The 21,807-nt window shown below is 42.3% G+C and overlaps 1 protein-coding gene across 3 annotated transcripts; it reads right to left on the bottom strand.

Annotated features, from left to right (window-relative positions):
• Positions 1-1,182: 1,182 nt before the first annotated feature.
• sec31a (SEC31 homolog A, COPII coat complex component) lies at positions 1,183-20,926 on the bottom strand. 3 transcript variants are annotated; one of them, XM_073477774.1, is made up of 28 exons: positions 20,755-20,926; positions 18,919-18,998; positions 18,572-18,695; positions 18,282-18,480; positions 17,576-17,671; positions 17,155-17,295; positions 16,894-17,036; positions 16,335-16,434; positions 16,056-16,217; positions 15,815-15,967; positions 15,506-15,727; positions 15,339-15,413; positions 15,160-15,201; positions 14,374-14,781; positions 13,660-13,870; positions 13,391-13,569; positions 13,178-13,304; positions 12,373-12,518; positions 11,718-11,891; positions 11,231-11,473; positions 9,824-9,910; positions 9,025-9,127; positions 7,640-7,996; positions 5,488-5,543; positions 5,118-5,387; positions 4,656-4,775; positions 4,493-4,564; positions 1,183-4,024 (listed from the first exon to the last, which is right to left on the bottom strand). In XM_073477774.1, the coding sequence occupies exons 2-28, from the start codon at positions 18,995-18,997 to the stop codon at positions 3,845-3,847; spliced, it is 4,269 nt and encodes a 1,422-aa protein (XP_073333875.1). In that variant the 5' UTR covers position 18,998; positions 20,755-20,926; the 3' UTR covers positions 1,183-3,844. The 3 variants fall into 3 exon arrangements, with proteins under 3 accessions (XP_073333875.1, XP_073333874.1, XP_073333876.1); XM_073477773.1 differs by having other exon boundaries at positions 7,589-7,996; XM_073477775.1 differs by lacking the exon at positions 7,640-7,996.
• Between the last annotated feature and the right edge of the window lie 881 nt (positions 20,927-21,807).

Genomic DNA, 21,807 nt, shown 5'->3' on the forward strand with positions numbered 1-21,807 from the left:
CGGTTTCAGTCTCTGTCCTTCAAAGTAAGAGCGCGGAGCACAGTAGCTTAATTAAAGTGGTACATGTGTGTCAGAGGAAGAAGTCAGATCATTCAAAATGTACTTAAAATTACATAAATGTAAAAGTACTCAGGTTAATATCATATCAGTGGATTATAATTATTGATGTGTAAATTACTCATCCAAAAGCCATAATTGGAGAAAAAAGGTAAAAAAGTGAGTCACCTGATTCACATAATATCTGATATTAAATACAAGCCCTAAAAAAAGTAATTTTCGGGAAATAAATATGCTTAAAGGGTAATTTCACCAATTGTCCACATTAAAGTAATAATCTGGAAGATCTTCATGTAAATAAATGTCAGAATGAGGTAACGCAATGATTCAAGGAGGAACTTTATAAACTTTCTGAAACGCCGTCTCTGACAAATTCTTAATTATTTGGGCCTTTTTGTAAATTCGGCAAATTTTATACATTGAGTTCTTTCTTTGTTGTTGAGTTTGGAGAAACCTTTTCTTGAATAAATGTTTAATTTTTTTCTATCTGATGCAGATAAAATAAATTAATTATAAATGTACCACTTTGGCTCTGATGCAGCACGTAAATCTGCAAAGTAACTAAAGTTATCAAATAAATGTAATGGAGTAAAAAGTACGATATTTGTCTCCAAGAAAATGTGAAAAAACTACAGATAATATAACTGAAGCCTGAAAACGAATGAAGAATCCATCAAAACATTTTTATTAACAGTAAGATTTTACAAATACACTAAACAGTGATCGATAAGGGCTACTTCACCAGACTCCCTTATAAAATCGCTCAATTTAGTGATATGTTGAGTGAGGAGGAACTTTATAAACTTTGTGAAACGCCGTCTCTGACAAATTGTTAATTATTTTGGCCTTCTTGTAAATTTGGCAAATGTCACACATGAAGTTCTTTCTCAAGACAAATGTTTTCCTTAATAAACCTTCTTTTGGTTTTCTATTGTCAATAAAATGATTGTCTAAAACGTACGCTTTATTTACTTTGCAGATTACTACATTTATTTGATAACTTCGGCTCTGTCGCAGCATGAAGAGTAAAATATTCAACATTTACCTCCAGAAAAAAAATAAAAACACAATAGTTGGAGTAACAGTTGCTTCAATGAGCATCCAAGCAACAAAACAACAACATCATATTGTAAATAAATACTATTTATTGAAAATATTGCATGTAGTCGATCTAAAACAAAGACTTGTTTTTCTTTATTAACAACATAAACTGAGGTTGACCGCTCTGACTACAGCCCTCATCATCATCATCATCATCATCATCATCATCGCTGCTGGAATGAAAATCAAGTACAAGTCTCCTTCCACTCTCCCTCTGAGGTCTGATTAATTAGCGCATAATTAACCCCAAATGCCATTAAAGAAGACTGTTAGCGTTTGTTTAAGCATGCATACTTTAAAATTCATAAAAGCACAGTCTCTTTTTTAAAAGTCCATTGCACTCTGCTGGAGCCTCGTGATTACACTGAACAGAAAAAGGAAACATTAAAAAAACAAGAAATAAAACGACATCAAACGTCCTCAACAGATGGGACTGCATTGCTTTGCATTGACGTATCCCACACACTGATCTTATCTTGGTCCAATGTGTTGTATGTAGTGACACCAGTGGTGAAAGTAAAAGCAGAAAGACTGTGTAAAGAACTATCAGACGTCATATCAGGCACGTTATAATAAAACTGAACTCCGAGCATCAATGCTTCTTTAAACGCTAATGAGGGAGACCGTGTTTGAATTAATCCATATTCTTATTTAATCTTTTGTTACTGTGTTTCTCTGTAGCCTCATTCGCAGATCTACTGCAAAATACATGCAGGCGATGATGCATTTATAAATCAAAATAAAGCCCGATTCTGTAAAATTCTACATATTTATGGATTATAATGCATCTGAGCGTTGCTGTAGTGCACAAACATTAAAAGACTATAAAGATGAACAAGCTTATATTTCTTAAATGATTGCTGTTTGCATGATCAAGCAGTTGTGAGCAAAAAGCATGCCGCTATTAATGCCTAATTCAATAAGACTGGTTTTATTCTGTTAGAGGCTCATCAGAGCTGCTGTCAACATCCGTCCTGAGTGATTCGATCGCAAGTGGACAGATCTAAGTGTGTTAGTTCACACCTGGTATTAACATGCGTCTCGAGTGACCACTTGTGATTGGACATACTTCGCTGCTCTGTATGCAAATAAACCCAAACCTCACTGGGACTTACAGACACGAACTTCATGCATCACGTTTGCCGAATTTACAAGAAGGCCCAAAAAGTTAAGGATTCGTCAGAGGCAGAGTTTCACAACATTCATAAAGTTTCTCCTAACTCAACAACTCACTAAATTGTGCACTTTTTTAAGGGAGTCTGGGGACTTTCTCCACGGGGGGCGACAAAGAAGTACCCTATATTGGTTATGTTTGGTGTAAAATGGTGTCTCCTCCCATATATTTAGTGTAAATGCTACACTGCTGAATGTTGGCAGGTAAGACACACTTCATATACCAGCCTCCCTTTACAATTTGTGTAATTGTAAGAATTATTAGGAGTAAGGAGAAATTGAACAAACTTTGCTCAATGGCTACAACTAATTCTCAATCATTCGTACCTTCTTGTGCATTCAGCATTAAATGCAAAACATGAAGTTGTTTGTTTCAACAAAACTGTCAATTTGTCACAGCGTCAAAGAAAAAGGTGAGTCTGCTTCTGTGTCTGAAGTGCTAAAGTCTTACCTGCCAACATTTAGCAGCTGTTTGAACACACTGTTTACACTGATTTCACCATTTACACTCAATTTATGAAAGAAGACATTGTATTGATGGTACACATGTCAACTTCTACCAATACAGTAAACGGTAACCAATATAGGCTACTTCGTTGTTGCCCGAGGTCAACGTCCCCAGACTCCCTTGAAAAAGTGCACAATTTTAAGAGTTGTTGAGTTAAGAGAAACTTTATAAACTTTGTGAAACGCTGTTTCTGACAAATTCTTCATTATGTGGGCCTTCTTAAAAATTCAGCAAATGTTCTGCATTAACTTCTTTTTTTCTTTGTGTAAAAAACATTATGTCCTTTTGTCCCAGTGATATTTATTTGCATATAGAGCGGAGAAGTGAGCTCAGATCACAGCTGGTCCTTCATGTTAACGGCAGGTGTGAACCGAGACTGAGAGCCGTCCTCTTCTGATCGGATCACTCAGGATGGATGTTAATATCAGGGTCAGATCAGCCTCATAACTGACTACATTTATTTTGATAATCTCATCACGAGCAGAGACAAATGCCCTTAAAATTCCTGAATCTCCTGGTTCTTGTCCCGTCTTTGTTGTCAACACCGCTCTATGAATTAGATTCTTCCATATTTACTTCCACATCCAACATGATGAAACTGCGTCTTCCTCATATTCTGATTACCGGTTTGGAGATTTTCAATACAATTGATGCATATTCATTAAATTCTCAAACATTAATCCACTTCAAGTTTACATTAAAAACAAATGTTTAGTTTGACTCGTTGGTACTTTAAGGTGGAGTCTGGAGCCCTTTCTTTGTTGCACTCGTTTGCACGGGGCTCAGAATTTACTTTCACCACTGCGTGCGACTCATAGCATGGCTTGTGTTTGAGTTGCGTCAGAAAACATGAATGGCACGTAGAAGAATTTAACAGGATTTTCGTACATCTCATAATTCTTCGTCAAATGTGGCTTCCTGTGAAACGAGCTTGACCCGCTGACCGGTCCCTCTCCGCCGTCCACCGATCAACGACTCGGAGGAGTTTGGGATTTTTCAGCCTGATCACACTCCCAGTTTGTTGGCTTGTGTCAGCACCACCTTGAGTACGGGCATGAAGGCTGACGTCTCGCTGAAGTTGCTGCTGCTGACTATGTGGGTGTGGATGTTGAGGCCCTCCGTGTAGGATCGGGACTCTATACTCCGGGCTATGTTGTGTAGACCTCCGACAATGGCGGGAGAGAGCTGGAGAGAAGAGCAGCAGAGAAATCAGAGAAACTTTCTCAGTATATACAGTTATGTAACAGGAAGACATTTGGCCTCATGCATCAACATTTTAATACTCTAATCCTGAATTTCTCTTTGATTTGTAACATCAGACATTTAGAAGAATAAAAATTAAAAGATGGATAGATTACGTCGTACAAAATGTTTGTGGCATTTAAGACTTCAAAAATCAGAATTTAAGACAATTTAAGAGGAACTAATTCCCAAATCCGACTAAACTTGTGGCTACAAAACCTTTTTTTTTTTTAACCAGGAAGTTGCGGCTTCTCCAGTGTGTTGTTACTGTAAATTACTGTATTTGTATTTTCTTTTCTCTGTCTTACATTCAGTTTAAAACTGCACTCCTTTCTCTCCTTTCATAAACATCAAGGAGCCATTGTCTTCTTCTTCTTCCTCTTCTTCGTATTATTATAAACCAACACTCACCGTCTGCTCTCTGAGTTTGTCGTACAGCGCCTCCAGACGTTTGTTAGCATCATCGAGCTTCCTCTTAGTTTGCTGTGAAAACATGAAACAGGGTCCGATTACACGTTGTCACTTTGTTAAGTTAAGATGAACTGAGCTGTTGTCTCCGTCAGATAAGACTCACAGGGTCGGTAGCTACAGCCAAGCACTTCTGAATGAGCCCCTCGAAGGTGGTCTTCAGGACCTGGTGCTCGTCGGGGATGGGCTTCTTCATGATCTTCTCTGCGGGGATCGACTGCAGAGGCTGAAAGGGTTTTATACAGGGTCAGAGGTCTGATGTGTGAAATGACTTTGAGAACCTTTCGCTGGATGTTGGACGCAGAAAACACAGAAAATTTAACCTGATGAGAAAAAAATGACGACGGACAAAAGTTTGTAAACACGACTGACACAACATGAACGCGTACATATTTTAAAAAGTGAAGCAATGTCGGACAAAAAAAGACGACTTGGTGTGCAAAGACCTTTACTTCGTGGCCAGATTATCACTGTTTAACGAGCAAAGGGCACAAAACCTCCTTCAACGAATATTTTCACATGAAAACACTTTTTTTGTCTGGATGTAAGATGAAACTACAGTCTGTACCTGTATAACATCTCCTGTCGGTGCTCCTGGTGCTCCCTCCATACTGGTCTTGGGCATCGCAGGGTTCATGGGTGGAGGGGAGAACTGCTGCTGCTGCTGCTGCTGCTGCTGCTGCTGCATGCCTGAGTAGGGGACCTGGGCACCGTGCGGGCCCTGGACCATGGCCTGAGGGGCCCCCGAGGGCACCGGCTGGGCCTGAGGGTCGGCGCCCAGCGGAGCCATGATGGGGGAGGTGATGGGGGCAGGAGGGGTGTACGTCTGTGGCACCGGCTGAACGATGATAAATACAATTTATTTCACACATCTCCATCTCCGTCAGGAGGAGGAGTTACAGATCTCTAGAGCGTTTGACTTCAGTCGGCAGACTCACCTTCTTCTTTGACGCTCTGCTCAGGGCCGGAGGGTCGTTCCAGCCGTTCTGAGGCCCTACAGGAGGAACAAAATCCTAATTACACCACCGGGAGACGATCTGTTTCATGTTTTAAAGTGTATCAGAATATATTTCATTTGTTTGCCTAAGCTGTGATCACAAGAAAAACGTTCAACATTTTGGGAAACACACTCATTAACTTAGCTAACTGTGAACATAAGAATGAAAAGATTCGGGCTGCAACTAACGATTGTTTTCATTGTGGTCATTGGTGAAAAATGTCGATCAAGACGACGTCCTCAAATCTCTTGTTTTACCCGCAACCCAAAGTTATTCAGGTTACTGAATAAGGAAAGAAACCAGAAAATATTCACATTCAACAAGATGACATCAGAGAATTTTTTCCTTTTGCTTAAAAAAAAATTACTCAAACTGATGAAGAAGACTGATACTCTCATGTCTTTAGATTAATATGAAACTACAGCTGTTAGCTTAGCATAAAGAGACAAAAAGCTGCCTCGACTCTGTTGAAAAGAAAATCTGCCTACCAGCACTTCTGAAGCTCACAAATCAATTTTGTTACATCATGTTTGTTAAATCAATAAATAGACACTATTCCTTTGTGCTAAGCTAAGCTAACTGGCCGCAGCCTCATATTAAGTGTACAGACATGAGCTTGGTATCAATCTTTTCATCTAAATCTCAGCAGGATTCACACGTGTATTTCCCAAAATGTTGAACTCTTCCTTTAAAGCTCTTCTATTTTAATCAACATAATGTGATTTATAATCAATTAAAAGATCAATACTGGGATAAAAGCCGTGCAAATTTAGTTCAGAAAACTTTAGTTAGTTTTAATTATAATCGTGGACTCTTCCTGTTATTTTTCAGATTTATGTAATAAAGTACGATTAGATGTAATTTATCATTCCCCTCTGTTCCAAAGATAAACGGTTTAATCTACATAACAGGGCGCATGTACTATTTAAAACTAAAATATATACATTTCTTTATGAGGTCTGGTGTGGGATCGCCTGTGTGCAGACAGCTGATGAAGTCAATAAATAAATAAAATGTCCTGACAAAGAGACTTTAGATCGAGTGTATCTGTTCGCTATAATTATATCTTCTCAATAATATTATCATTACTCTCATTTTTTTCATGTAAAGTTTTAAAATGTATCATTTCAATGCTAATTTAATTGATTAAATTTTAATTGAATTGTTTTAATTACTAAAATGATGGATTAACAAGTTTGTTACACGCTGTTCAGATAGAACATGAGCGAAGTTATACATATATTGCATTATAATATTAAAAAAAATGTAATTCTTAACTAAATTTTAACTACTTTTGGTTTTACACGTCCTGCAAAAGTCCTATTTTACTCTTTGTTTGCTGGTCATATAATAAACTATATATTGAAACTATATCTTTTCCAGAAAAGAGCAGAAATCACTGGTAAAATGTGAAGAACTAGTCTTTAGTTGAAAAAATGTGGCCTTTTCTTTCACATTTCTCAGAGAAGAACATGTTAATGTTATTGTGAATTTATCAATGAATACATTGATTGTAATTAAAGTCTATAATGATGAATTAAATGATCAAGCTTCTACTGTCGGTGAGATTTGATTCTGTCTTTTATTTTAAGAAGTTAAAAAACATTCACGTTTGTTAAAGAGACTAAAACCTGTTATTTCAGTAAAATGTCCTGTATTTCCCTTCAACACAGCTGACATCTGGCTTTTCGTCTGCAATGTAAATGTTTATAATCAATTTAACGTTAATTTTGAAAACAACAGCGGGTGAACGAGCTAATGAGAAAGAAGCGAGACGCCTCAGAAACGTCTGTTCTCAGCTGCGGGGAAAGACGACGTGTTTAATTAATTTAAGACTTTTTAAAAACACATTTTAACATCTTCTGGATGAAGTCTGAGGTTTATGATCGGCTGCTTCCTACTGTTGATGTGACACATGAGTAAAGAAATAAAAAACACACCCTGAGAGGCAGACTGACACTGTAAACGTGGTTGTAGTTAAAAAGATGACGTTCGAGCCACTGAGTGAATTTGAGAGGAGTGTGATCGGAGCCATGCAGACCTGTTCGCTGAGAGGCGGGGATCAGCCCGGGGTCAGACTCAAGCTGTGTACCTGAGACTCCGCTCGGAGGAGGAGGAGGAGGCATGTATGACACAGGAGATCCTGGACCGCCATGCTGGAAAGATGCTCCGGAGGACGGCGGAGTGGAGAAGGAGGAGGAGGAGGAGGAGGAGGTCGGATAGAAAGGAGGATGGGAGGGAGCAGAGGAGGACAGGCACTGGCTGATAGGAGGCTGTCCGGGATAGACCGGAGGTGGAGGCTGAGAGGGGACGGGCTGAGTGTACTGAGAGAGGAAGCCAGGAGGCTCTGCAGGAGGATGAGGAGGAGCAGCAGAGGAGGAGTACTGAAGAGGCTGATAGATAGACACCCCACCAGCTCCAGGTGGGTACTGGCTGACCTGGGGGTAGGCTGGGAGTCGCCCAGGACAAACAAGACGCTGTTAGTGAACAACTGGTGCTGGTTATACTGACTGTATCATGCAACGTGCTTCATGTTCAGCTGGCAGGTTTCAAAAGACTCAAAGAGATAAACGTTCAGAACGAGCTGTAAGACATTCTCATCCTCTGTTAGCGAGGACGAAGACGAGATCAGATGTTAGAGAGTCAAACATTTCTAAAAGGAAATGTTTGATTAAAGAAGAGAGAAGAAGGACTGTGTGTTCGTGTGTCATCTGCAACCCTGTCTCCTACAAATAAAGTTTTCACACAAATAATCACAGCCTGGACGACTTCCAACATTTTCCAGGAGTGAAAAATCTCTTGTAGGACAGGAGAAACTAAAGAGATTCAGTTAGAAGCTACAGAAGTACTGAGAGCTGAACAACGTGTTTCCTGCACAGACATGAGTTCAGTATTGATTCCAGGGAGGAGACGGGTGCTTGTCACGGGTCGGCTGTAGATGCGAGACGCCACCGCAGCCCGGCGGGCCCGGCTTGGCATAACTGTGGAGCAGGCGCAGTAAAACTGGTGATGGAAAAGCAAGTCGCGGCAGCTCGTTTTGACTCGCCGCGGCCAAAAGTGCTGGTGGAAAGCGGCTCTAGAATATATTTTATATAGCTGCACATTGACCATTAATTCTAATAATTAGTGACTCATCACCAGAGTTTTTTTGGCAGGTGTGAAAGCGACCCAAAACATTTAGTTCAGGTTGTGGAAAGATGGTTGGGATGGTGGTTTTGGTAAAATATTGTTATTGTCTCGTCTTTAAGTTGTTTAATTATGATCATAACAAACATTTAAGTATGAACTTTTTGCATTGGGCGTGAACAGATTGCAGATATGTTGAATTAAACTTTATTTTTAGGAGACGAGGTTGCTTAATGACCCTCACAGTTTCATCTGTACCTGTGCTTTTCTCTCCATATCAAAGATTTCTTAAAGATAAAGACCCTCGTAACACGCAGCTGACTCCTCAGGTAGGAAGTGCTCAACACTTACGCTGGTACTGATGGGAGAACATGTAAGCAGGAGTGGAGGAGGGTGGAGGTGCAGCAGCTGAGCCGGCGGGAGGCATCCCGTACATGGGGTTTGACGGCTCCACCTGCAAAGACACACAGGAAACCATATTTCAAAATAAAAGACAAAGAAATGTCCACTGATAGACGTATCTGTGAGATGCAACAGAAGAGGAAGCCAGCAGAGATGTCCCGATACTTTAATAATATTGTTATAGTTATTAGGTTTATATTGGGTGTTAGGTATATACTCTAGCTGCTACCTGGATGTGTTGTATGCTGATCTTTGCTAATAACAGAGTGAGAAGGGGGAGATAAAAGATTCAGCGTTGAAGCTACAGTCGGCTCAGAACATCTCTAGGAGACTTTTTCTTCCCGCTGTAAAAATAAAGCTCGGTGCTGAACACACAGGGCAGAATAGTCTCGTGTCAAATCTGCTCTTCTTTGAGTCGGAAGAAAACATTTATGTAACGACTTCAGTTCAGTCTCATTATGTTTGCTCACAAGGAGCAACATGCATGTCGTGACAAGCAGGCAAATCACAGGAGGCGCAGGAGGAACTAATGAGAGACTGAGTGACAGTGAACGCATCACGGGAGACACAGGAAGTGGAGTAGCTGTGGGTGAAGGCCGGTTACCACGGACGCACCACAGCAGCCAGACAGGATTCAGAATATCATATTTAGTTATTCGCAATCATGGAGGTGGAAGTCTGCGTGCGAGAACATCTGCAAACATCTGCACAGGTGTGTGTGTGGAGGCCAGGTGGGCGGTCAGTGTACCTGCTGGTCCTGAAGAGGAGGAGGGACAGTGGGGAGGGCTGTGGGAGTTTGGTTACTCCAGGAGGTGACAGTGGAGGCAGCCCTCACCTGAAGCACACAGAGACACACGGCACACACTAATGATGGCCGCAGCATGGGGGGAGGAGGAGGGAGGAGGAGGGGGGACACACAAAACAACACAACAACACTTTGGACCAGAACCAGGGTTCAAATGACAGAAACACACCGCCAGAAAATAACGTTTTTACACAGAGAAAACTTTGCTGCCACCAACTGGTGGTGAACTATGGAGGACTGAAACTGCCAAAATAAATATAAAGAAACTAATGTCTCAATAAATAAACAAATAAATAAACAAATATGTCATTAAGTGATAAATGTAGGCATTGATTAATTTATAAAATGGGACATAAACTGATTTTTCTGTTTTAAATTGCTTCTGTATTTATTTACCTTTTTTTAAAAAATTAATTCTCCTATTTATTTAGTTTTCCGTTAGCTTTACCATCGTCTTCATTTATTTACTCATTTTCAAATGTTCATCTGTGTATTCATTTACATATTATTTTGCAAGAGGCAAAGTGAAAAGAATAAAGAAATAATAAAAATAGTTAAAAAAACAAAATGGAAAGCTAATAAACGGGAATTAATAAAACGTCAGATAACAACAGAAGCAAACTGAAATGCAGAAATGTCAATTTATGTCACATTCTGTAAATTAATTAATGTCTACATTTATTTTAAATACATTTATTTATTGAGACATTTATTTATGTCTTTATTTCTTTTTAATGTTGTCAGTTTCAGGCCTCCGTAGATCACCAGCCTCTTCTACAGACGCACATGTCTTATTAATGTTTCATGAGTTCATTTAGGAATGAGCGTGTGATTTAAACCCTGGTGAGAATGGAAATCCAGTCGATGAAATGTCGACAACACAACAGCAATGAGATCCTCATCGGCTGGTTAGTCGTGTGTGAGTCTGAGAGCGTTTTATCAAATTATCATCCAGTGAATAATCCACCTATCAGATCTTATCAGGTTTCAACATTTGTGAAAAAACACAAACTCAAGGTGTCTAATCGCCTTCTGAAACAATACAGAAACATTCTCTTATCAAACCTTTTCAGTGAGAGATAAACAGGTTTGATAAGAGATTTGAGTATTTCACGGACCGGACGCCATCCATCAAAACCTCTCCCTCGTGTGTGACCTGGAGATGTTGTCGGGTTTTAGAGGAGGAGCAGGAAGAAGACCAGTCTGCCCTCAGGGTTAATAAAACCTCAGACCTAAACCTGTGTGCACCCTGATGATAAACAGGTTTCGCACAGACTCAGGTTCACGACTAACATCATGTCAAAGTGAGGAACAGTGATGTAATACGTGTGATGTAATGCTGGAACCTACTGGCTGGTAATACTGCGGCTGTGCTGGTGCCGAGGCAGCGGGTGTAGGTATGGGTGCTGGAGCTGCTGCAGGGGGCTGAGGCACCATGGCGGGCTGGATCGGGGTGAACGGATGACGGGGAGCGGCCTGAGTCGGGGCAGGCTGATGAGACCGAGCTCTCTGGGTTTGTACCGGAGCTGCTGGAGCCTCCGGCTGCTGCCCCAGAGCCCGACGGAGACGCTCCCGAAGCTGCTGCACGGCGACCTGTAAGGTCCAAACGAGAGAGGGGAACTTGGGTCAGTGTGTTGTAATATTTGTGGAGATGTGATGCATCAAAGAAACTGTTATTTTGTTGCTGGTTATGTGACAGCTTGTGAAACTACAGTAACAGATATGAACAGATGTTTATCAGCATCTTTGTTTTCACTTCACTCGAGGCTTTATTAGCAAAAACGTTGTTATTCCTGAGAGCTGAGGAGGAACTCGACACACAGACTCAGTTACACACCTGGTTGGTGTTGTCAGGCAGGTAGGTGATGGCAGTGGACAGGCTGCCCTGGGAGGCCAGCAGGTTGGCGTACTGGCTCATCTTCTCAGCCAGCAGGATGCCGATAGCAGCCGGACCAGAGCGCTGAGTCTGCTCCACGGCACGCCGCAGCACCACCACCTTCTCCACCAGGTCCTGAGGGACGGAGACACAAAGCATTAGCACGACAAAAAAAAAAAAAAGACAGAACAAGCTGAAAACACAAAATCCGACCACATCTTCTGCCTTCTGTTCTGTTCTTTCTATTCAAGATCCTTCAGTTTACTACTATGAATTTAGCAAACAGACAGCCATTTAAACATCCAGCAGACGTGGAGCAACCGCAGCTTACATTTGGAGACATGTTTCGAACCACCTGATGAATTTAAGCTCAATAATCACTCTGATTTTTGTTCTTGTCTCTATAAACTCCTAAATTTTGCTCACTAACTGCTCACTAACTGTGTTCATACAGAGTTTAAAGAGGGAAAAAACTGGATTTCAATTCATCCGGTGGACTGAGATGCTGCCCCCAAGTGTCCAAAGATATCAGCAGGTTGCAGGTTTCAGATACAAAGCTGGAGTCAATTTAATAGATCACATCCCATCCATTAAGCATTGCAGCAGGTAAACCTACCTGGAGAGACAGTGGACATAGTCCGTCCTGCGCTCTGGTCCAGCAAGACACGAGTTTCTCCACGTTTCCAGCACAGATGTAACACAGACAGGCCTGTGCCTGCAGCTGGGCGTCCTCTGCTGCCTCCAGTCTGTCCCCGAGGAGATCTACGAGCAGACAAGTTCAATTATAGAGCACAAATTCATGACTGAGACAACGAAATGTAATAAAAGAAGAGACAGGAGACACTGAGAGAACCAGCATGTCAGCTGGAACAATGAAAGAGGAAAGAAATGACAGCAGCAGTATAACAGTCATCATCTCCTCCCTCCATGCTGATGGAAAGTCAGGTGAAGTCTCGTCGTCCACAAAACATTTCTGGAGCTTCACAGTAAAACAGCGTTGCAGCATTTTCCTAAACAACTGAAGTAGCTGGAGACTTGTTTTAAAAATGGAAGAAAAAATAAATATATATACATAAAATGGCTCCATACAGCTCGTCTGGTGTAATCCAAGTCTCCAGAAGCCCTGAGATCCCAAACTGATTTGAAAAGATGTTATTTACACCCATTTGTACGCTGAAATCTTCTCTGAGCTGCGAGCTAAAAATGTTAGCACGCACGTTGAGGGTGTAAATAATGTGTTTCCAAATCAGTTTGGGATCTCGGAGCTCTCAGAGACGTGGATTACACCATTTTAGTTTGGGTTTTTTTCTCTCCAGTACTTTGCTGTGAAGCTCCAGAAATGTTTTTGTCCATCAGTATGGGAGGGGGAGGAGATGATGACTGGATTCTTATTTTTGGGCGAACTTTTCCGTTGAACTGACCACAGAGGGAGGAGAACTCCTCAGGCTGAGCGTAGGTCATGACGGCAGCCAGCGCCTCCTTCCAGTTCTGCAGCTCGCACGTCTTCAGGATGTCATGCCAGTCTTTCATCACCACGGCGCTGATCAGCTGCACGACAAACACGCGGTCACATCATCAGTAATACACTTTTAATTCATTAACTCTCCTTGTTAACTTCTCCTTGTTGTCGTCACCTTGGTGATCTTGCTGTGAGTTTTGGTGAAATACTTCTTCTGGGTTTTCTCTAAGAGCTCGGACCCTCCGGCGATGGCCAGGATGATACTGTCTGCCATTCGGTTGTCATGGAGACAGAGCTCCACAGCTCCCTCAAAGTCTCCGGTCAGCAGGGCCTGAGTGATCAGCCCGTCCACATCTGACCAGAACACAGAAAGCATTTTACTAGAACCAAACACGACAACCACAGTTAGCTCTCCCTCTGTCACTGAAGGTTCAGTGTTGTTACCTTGACTGATGCTGAGGCTGACTCCTCCTGCGTTAGCTGGAGCTGGAGATGGAGATGGAACAAGAGCAGGAGAAGGAGACGGAACCAGAGCTGGAGCCGGAGATGGAGCTAGTTCTGGTTCCGGTTCTGGTTCTGGAGCCTCGGTGGGCTCCTCAACTGGAGCTAAAGTCTCAGCAGGCCTGGGCTCCTCCTCCACTGGCGCCGCTGTCTCCTGAAACACCACAGAAACATCCCGTCATGTCTTCAGTTTACTCTTCTCCTTCCCACGCGTGTTGCAAGATTCAGACTTATTAATAAATCATTTTAAAAAGTTCTGTACTGCAATTCCTATTATCTTGACTGTGCAGACACCTCGTGACAGAGCATGTGAGTGGAGGGGAGCGCTGAGTTCATTCACCCACTTTGATTTCACCCCTCAGCACTCACTGCTCACTCCAGACAAAGAAAAAAAAATCTATGTTGTTCTGACTGAAACGATGTCGCCACATTATTTTCTTGTACCATATTATCGTTATCTGTTACTCCTTGTGAATATTGTTTATGAATTCCATTGTTGAGTTCGCCGATTTTGGACAAAGATTTTGCAATACACAATACACAGAAGCGCCTGTGTTTAACAGCACATACATCAGAGGAAACAAGTTCAGCCGTGTTTCTGAAGGTAACTGAGCTAGAAGACAGAACCTATGAACATGTGCAGCAATGACGGTTTACCTCCTCCAAAGGGATCTCCTCTTCCTCTGGGAGAACTGAGTCCACATTTTCTTCCAGTTCATCGGTCGCAGCATCCTCAGGATCTGCTGCTGCTGCTGGCTCTTCGGGCTCTGGGTCAAGAATGGAGTCGAGTTCTGGTGCAGCGTCTGGCTGAAGGTTTGCAGCAGCGATCATGTCGAACGCTGCCTCAGGAGTGGAGTCTAGTTCCGGTGTGGCTTCTGGTTGAGGGTTTGCAGCAGCGATCAGGTCGAACGCTGCCTCAGGAGTGGAGTCTAGTTCCAGTGTGGCTTCTGGTTGAGGGTTTGCAGCAGCGATCAGGTCGAACGCTGCCTCGGGAGTGTCAGCAGGAGGCACGAAGCTGAGCTCCGGCAAAGGCTGCAGGACGGCTGGAGGAGCAGGCACCTCCACCTGAATGTTGAGGGAGGATATGAGGTCAAAGTCAGGGAGGAACATTGAATACTCAGCTGCAAATGAGCACAGAGATAATATGAGATAGAGATAAATATGTTTTATTTGATTTTTTTTGCCTTCAGTCTCATCGTCACCACTACAGGAAGTCAAGAACAGGTTTACGGGGGATAATTCCTTCAGTTTTTGATTCAACAAATAAGATAATGAACGTGTTTCAGCTGGTGTTAAAGCCATGCCAGCTGTTTCAGAGTTCACAGAGTGGTATCAATCTCCTCATCAAACTTTTGACAAGACTTCAAATTTGTTAATTTCACAAAATGTTGAATAACTTCTTTAAAATGCACCGTTAACACTAACTGCTCTGCACGAACGTACCTGTGGAGGGTCAGCAGGTTTTTCCTCGAGTGCTGCAGAAATCTGAAAACAATAAAAGGATTGTTTATGACAACATGTACTGAAAGACACTTGATGAAAGTATTAAACAGAGAATATTTGGAGTAAATATATCTATAGTGTCTCATGAGGCCTACAGGAGCCTAGAAAGGACATCTCACCTTTAAGGCGAGCTCCTCTTTGTTGTATCCCAGCAGTTCCAGGTACTTGCTGCGGACGTCACTTTCAAAATTAGCCTGAAAACACAAAAAAGTCACAAACAACTTAAAAATACAATCAAATATTTCAAGTTTTATTCAAATGTTTCTAGGAAATGATTCTTTCCAACCTTGAGGAAGCACCACAGAGTCTTTTCAAACTCATTTGCAGCCACGTCGATCTTTTCCTGGCAGAAATCCACGAAGCCTCCGGCGCTCAGAGTCGCCTGCAGCTGCTCCGAGCGCTTCAGAAAGGCCGTTTCTGTAATGACCTGGCTGACGTGAACGACGTGCGCGGTGGGCTGCTGAGGGTTCGGCTTTGTGTTCTCCAGAGATACCAGCTTCCCACCGAACTGAACAAGAGCAAGAAGAAGGTTTCAGATGGTGAAACGAAGACGCTCGATCCTCAGAGTCATGAAAACTAAATGAACGGGACTCACAGCGAACGAGGCTCCGACGGGTCGGCGGATCCACTTCGGGGGCTTCTTCAGCGGAGTTACTATGGCTGGAGGGGCAGTCGTCTGGGGCAGCTGCAGCGGGGGCAAAGTCTGTCCCGTCCCAAAAGGATCCATGTTCCCAAACGAGTTACTGATCTGTAAAGAGAGTCAAGTTAGACATCAGAGGTGATAAATCACTGTGCTGCGGTCTCTTTTTTTCCTGTCTCAGGATATTTGGTCTCACTTGGTCGGCGTGTCTCTGGCTCTGCGCCTGGTTGCTGCCTCCCATGATGGAGTAGATGTCGATGTGTCCGTCGAAGCCTGCAGCCGACAGCACCGCGGGGTTCCTCGGGCACCACTGGATGTCAAAGCACCACTGACTGCTGGTGGGCAACTCGTACAACACCTGGAGACACAAGCAGAGGATTTACTGACATCAGAGGGACAGAAGAAACACTGACTTTCATCAACGTTAGTTGTGTAACCTGCGTATGACTGACATTTATTGTCATATATTTTTTACCTCTCCTGTGTTTGGATTCCAGCACAGGATCCTGCTGTCCTTCCCACAGCTCAGGAGCAGCTCGGGATCAGCCAAGCTCCAGGCGATGGCCAGGACACCCCTGTGCGTAAAAAACAGTTCAGTTATGACTTAAATAATCACCTGAATTTTAAGGGATGAGGCTGCTATTGTCAACAAATCCAATTAATAATTTTTCTGAGCTTTCACGCAACAAATGAAGGCATCGAATAATCATGTTGTGCAAGACGGATGTCACAATTCATGAGAATAGACAATGTGACAAAGGACGACTGTATTTGTGGGATTTACCGACGGGGAACTGAAGCTGTTTCATCCATCTGTGCTCTCTTTTAATCCACCAGACTACATTCATAAAAACAGTCATTTTACCTGGCAGAACAGGGGAGCTGGTGCACCGTTTGTTTTTTGACTTTAGGATCAATTCATTTGGTCTTTTTCTGAGATTTGTTGAAAGTAAGAAAAATCTAAATCATCAGCAGTCTTATCCTTTAAGCCTGCAGAGGAAAGCTTCTCGCTGCTTTTGAACAGGTGTGTTTACCGGGTGTGATTCTCTAAAATCTTCAGAGGAGATGTAGCAAAACGTAAGTCCCACATCTGGATGACCGGCAGCCGGTCGTCCTCCGAGGCCAAGACCAGCTGAGTGGCCACTTCTGGGTTCCAGGCCAGCCCCGAGCAATGCATCTGAAAAACACACGATCGGAAACAGATTCAGTCGAGCGGACAGCACCAAACAATCCTGAGAAGATCCAACAGCACAGGAGGAGTAAGACTTGGTGTGAGTGCAGGAGGAAGGACGTACTCTGTTGCTGTGGTCGCTGACTTTAATGATGAGGTCGTTCTTGCGGAGGTCCCACACTGAGGCCCGGCCACTCGGGCTGGCAGAGGCCAGGATGTGTTGGACCTGTCTGTTCCACGACACACAGCTGATGTCCTCCTGAGGCTTTCAGACAAAACAACAGCTCTTTGATTTTTCCAGCTTCTTTAATGTGAATATTTCCTGGTTCCTTTCCTCCTCTATGACAGTAAACTCAATATCTTTGGGACTTTTGATCAACGTTTTATTTTATAAACCAAACAACTAATCGATTAATCGAGAAAATGGAAATAATCATTAGTTGCAGATCTACATACAAAGTTGTTGTCGCAGAAGAAGAAGTTTATATTTTATTTCAAGGTAGAAAATAAATATAAAATGTGGCAAATAGAGTAAAAATAAATACCTGAGTTTTTGGTCCTGGTGCCATCGGAGAGCCAAAGTTATTCATGTCCCAGATATAGATCTCAGACTCATTCCCACCTGATGCAACCAGGTTTGTCTGCAGCAGAGGACAAAATACAAAATCAGTGAATTTGACGTTGTCTGAAACAAATGCAGAGACTGACACTGGAGTTAAAGGAACAGTTCACCCAAAACTTGAAAATCCAGTCATCATCTCCTCCCTCCATGCTGATGTAAAGTCAGGTGAAGTCTCGTAGTCCACAGAACATTTCTGGAGCTTCACAGTAAAACAGAGTTGCAGCATTCTGCTAAACAACTGAAGCAGCTGGAGACTTGATTTAAAATATATAATGGGCTCATACACTCGAGCTCATGCACCCACATCAGACAGGTCTGAGCTGACGCTTTTAGTTTAGCAGCTACAGTGAAGATTGTAGGGTGTAAATAAACGTCTTTTCAAACCATTTTGAGGTCTCTGAGCTTCTGGAGGCTTGATTATGTTGGACGAGCTGGATGGAGCCATTTTATGTTTTGTTTTTTTCACATTTGGTCCCCGGATGAGAATGCTGCAGAGCTCGTTCGCTGTGACGCTCCAGAAATGTTTTGTGGACTACGAAACTTCACCTGACTTTCCGTCAGCCCGAGGGCGATTAGATAATGACTGAATCTTCGTTTTCGGGTGAACTGTTCCTTTAACTGGATCGTACCTGGAACGGGTTGACGTCGAGAGCTCTCACTGGCCCTGTGTGCTTCTCGCTCTCAGCAATGACCACATCGCTCTCTCCGGCCATGATCTTTGCGGGGTCGTACAAGATGACGTTGCCGTTCTCGCTTCCTGCGATGAGAACGCCGGACGGGTGAGCGCCGCTGTCCATTCCGTACGGACCCCAGACCAGTTTGTGGTATCTGTGGAGAGAGAGAGAGAGAGGGGTGTGTGGTGAACAGCTGCACTCAAAGGAAAAACGATCTACCACAACATAAGTGCAGCTTTCAGTACCTGTGAGAGGAGGAGAAGCTGCCACATGACTTCATGTCCAGAGACGGTTCAGTCAAGTCCAGCTGGAAAAACTCCAGGGAGGCATTGGTGCTGAAGGAGGCATCCAGCTGCTGGGCTGATGTTCCTGCAGACAGAGAGGACCGGAAGCTTTGGGCCATGTTGTGTCACATTATACATGATGCGATCAGACAGAAAGCAGTTTCTCCAGTTCAAAAAATGCAGATAAGTGAGGTGCTCTGACTCTCATTAGTCTAAGTGACACGATATAAATGATATAACGTCCTGCCAGAACTCCAGATATCTCAGCAGCTGCGGGCGTGTGCCGGCCGCTCGCTGCATGCTCGTACCTGTCGCAAGGTAGATGGGGTGGTGCTGCGCAGGACTCCAGCTCTGGATGGCCGTGCGGTTGATCTCTTTGAGTTTCATCCTGGAGAAATAACGGAGGAACATGCAGAAATGACTACAGGGTGGTTACAGTACAATATAATTTTGTTTTTGTTTCTCTCCATGTGGCTTCTGCAGGAATCAACCACAGATAACAGAGCGTACATGCAGCGTTCGGTGTCTTTTAGCTTTGACAGTATGAATTAAAAAAAACAGATGATGTTGCTGAGCTGGCACATTCAGTTATCCGTCTGTCCGCACTCGCTGTGAAAAGATCACTTCCTAATGTGATTTGTACAGAATGCACGTAATCAGTATGAAACTCTCTTCACATTCCCTGATGAGCCACGGCGGCAGAGCGGTGACATGAAAAAGTTTTTTTATGCACTGATTTTTAGTGCCGACGAGGACTCGCATCACTGATTTGGATCTTTTCGCAGCCAGTTTGGTCAACAAATCCTAAATTTGCATTCAGGCTGCACAATCAATCAAAATATTATCGAGATCAGAGTACGAGCAGTGTGATAACCAAATAGCAGAAGCTGCAATGTTTCGATAAGAGTATTTGTGATTAAATTACTTTAATGAGTTACTGTAGTGCTGCAGAGATGTCCTGGTCTACAAATCGATAAGAAAACATGTTTGTTCATCAGGATTTTAATAGGTTTTTCAGTAAAAATTAAAATTATGATGAAAAAATGATCACTACCACTAATTTAAATCATATCGCCATCACTTTATCTGTCAACATAATTACAATATGATGTTTTTTTGCCATATTTATTTGACAATATGTTGCCCACAATAACGACAGAATCACGATACAGCGATAATCGATACACTGCAAGACAACTCATTTTAATATTTACAATAACAATGAGGCAATAATACAAACTCAGAAATATTTATTTGTTTCGTAAGTGAATTAACAAAGCTGTTAATGCTGCTGGCAGGGTCCGCCACATATAAACAAAGTAAAACAGTATAAGTTGTGTTGTCCTTTAAGGTCAGTTTGTTTATACTGTTATGAAAACAAAGAGAGTTTGTTTATTTGGTTTGTTTAGACATTAAAAAAAATCTTTCTCTTCTGATGAACTTTGCTTCCCCAAAAACTACATAATGCTCCTTTAAAACAGGTTCATTAAAGGGAAGTTGTGTTAGACTGCATTAGTTTAATCTAGGTGCATTTAACAAACTGCTAACAGAGAGTAAATGTTTTATTTTTTGAATAGACTCGTGCTAAGAGGAGGCTAATTAGTCAAGACCTGAGGTGATATTGTTGAGTTTACAGACAACCAATTCAGGTGTTACTGTCACTTTTACATCCTGTATTCTCCCCATTCAGCCTCACTACTGTAATAAACACACTAGTTACACAGTTACACACAAAGGCCTACTTACACTAACACTAATTATCACATCGGCGCTGCATTATTGAGCCGATTTGCAGTAATGACATTACAAACGACTCCCAAGAAACCCACCCACCATTCGGCTAGCTTCTCACATTCAAAGGTTCAAACATTAGCAAACACAAAAAAAAAAGTACAGTGCAAGCTAGCAGCAAGCTAACAGCTGACTGGCCAGTGAAAACCCACACTGTGCTGACAGCAGGAGGAGAAACGAGGGCAGAAAGGGCAGAAAGCGAGCTGCAGTGTGTTGTCACGTCTTGTACACACATAGTACAACATGTCCCGGAGCTACAGGGGTTTATTAGCCTGCTAGCTGCCTGTGCAGGGGCAGTGTAACACAGTGGAGACACTCATAGAAACACTCAGATATCTTATCACTTCACTTACCTTCCTTTTCTTTTCTCCTTCTCACATGAATAAACACATAAAACTGCTGGCGACAAACACAAACTGCCTTCCGCCCGCTCGAGTTTCCCCCGTGTCGCTTCTGCTTTTTGAGGATTAGCGGTTGTACAGACAGGAGAAGAGGCTACCGGGTCCCGGCTGCCGACTCAAGACAGATCTCCACGTCCCCACTGGCTCCATCAACGTGGCACTAAGCAACAACCTCCTCCGCCCACGAAGAAGAAGAACAACAACAGCTTCCGGGGGACGTCGACGCCGCTGCTGCTCCTGCTAGCATGCTAGCTATGCTAACGATGCTAGCGACACCTTTTCTGATAATAAATCTCCCAAAACTTAAAGTTAGGAGAAGCTGGAAGAAGGAAAACACGTGGAGCTTTTATATTTAAGTATTCAATGTGGATTTATTGTCGCAGATAAAGAAATTAAGTTACATTTTTTTATTTATAGTTTCACATCATTGTTATGCTAGTGTTAGCATCTAGTGTTAGCATTCAGCCTTGGAATAACTTTATTTTATTTTCAAAATAATTTAATTTAAACCTTTTTTGTCCCAAGATTCATTTTATAAATTAAACTACTCAAAATTAGTGTTTCTCTTGTTTATTCTAGTCATTTTTATTTTGTGAATATTTTTGGTTCCCAAAAATAATGAAACACATTTTGACTTGTATTGCATATCCATGCACACGCATACATGCACTCAGTGTGCAATTACTAGTGTAATTAAGCTACTATTTTTCTTTCTCAGGAGTGCATGTATGCAAAACATGTAACTATGTAAGTTTAGTCAATAGAAGCTGGAAGTGGAACATTTACATTTAAGCATTCAATGTGGTTTTATTGTAGAAGAAAATTCAATTACATTTTTTATTTTCAATTTAAGATGTAGGTAAGATAGAAAACAGTATTGTGGAACACTGGATTGTGTCACTTGGGGCCTAAAACTGTTACTTAAAAAGGAAAACATGAATTTTCTTGCACAAGAAACTTGACACTGAGCCCCAGCTGGACACCACAACAATAATTCCCTCTGAA

Source organism: Pagrus major, chromosome 12, assembly GCF_040436345.1.
Source record: "Pagrus major chromosome 12, Pma_NU_1.0".
Taxonomy (NCBI): domain Eukaryota; kingdom Metazoa; phylum Chordata; class Actinopteri; order Spariformes; family Sparidae; genus Pagrus; species Pagrus major.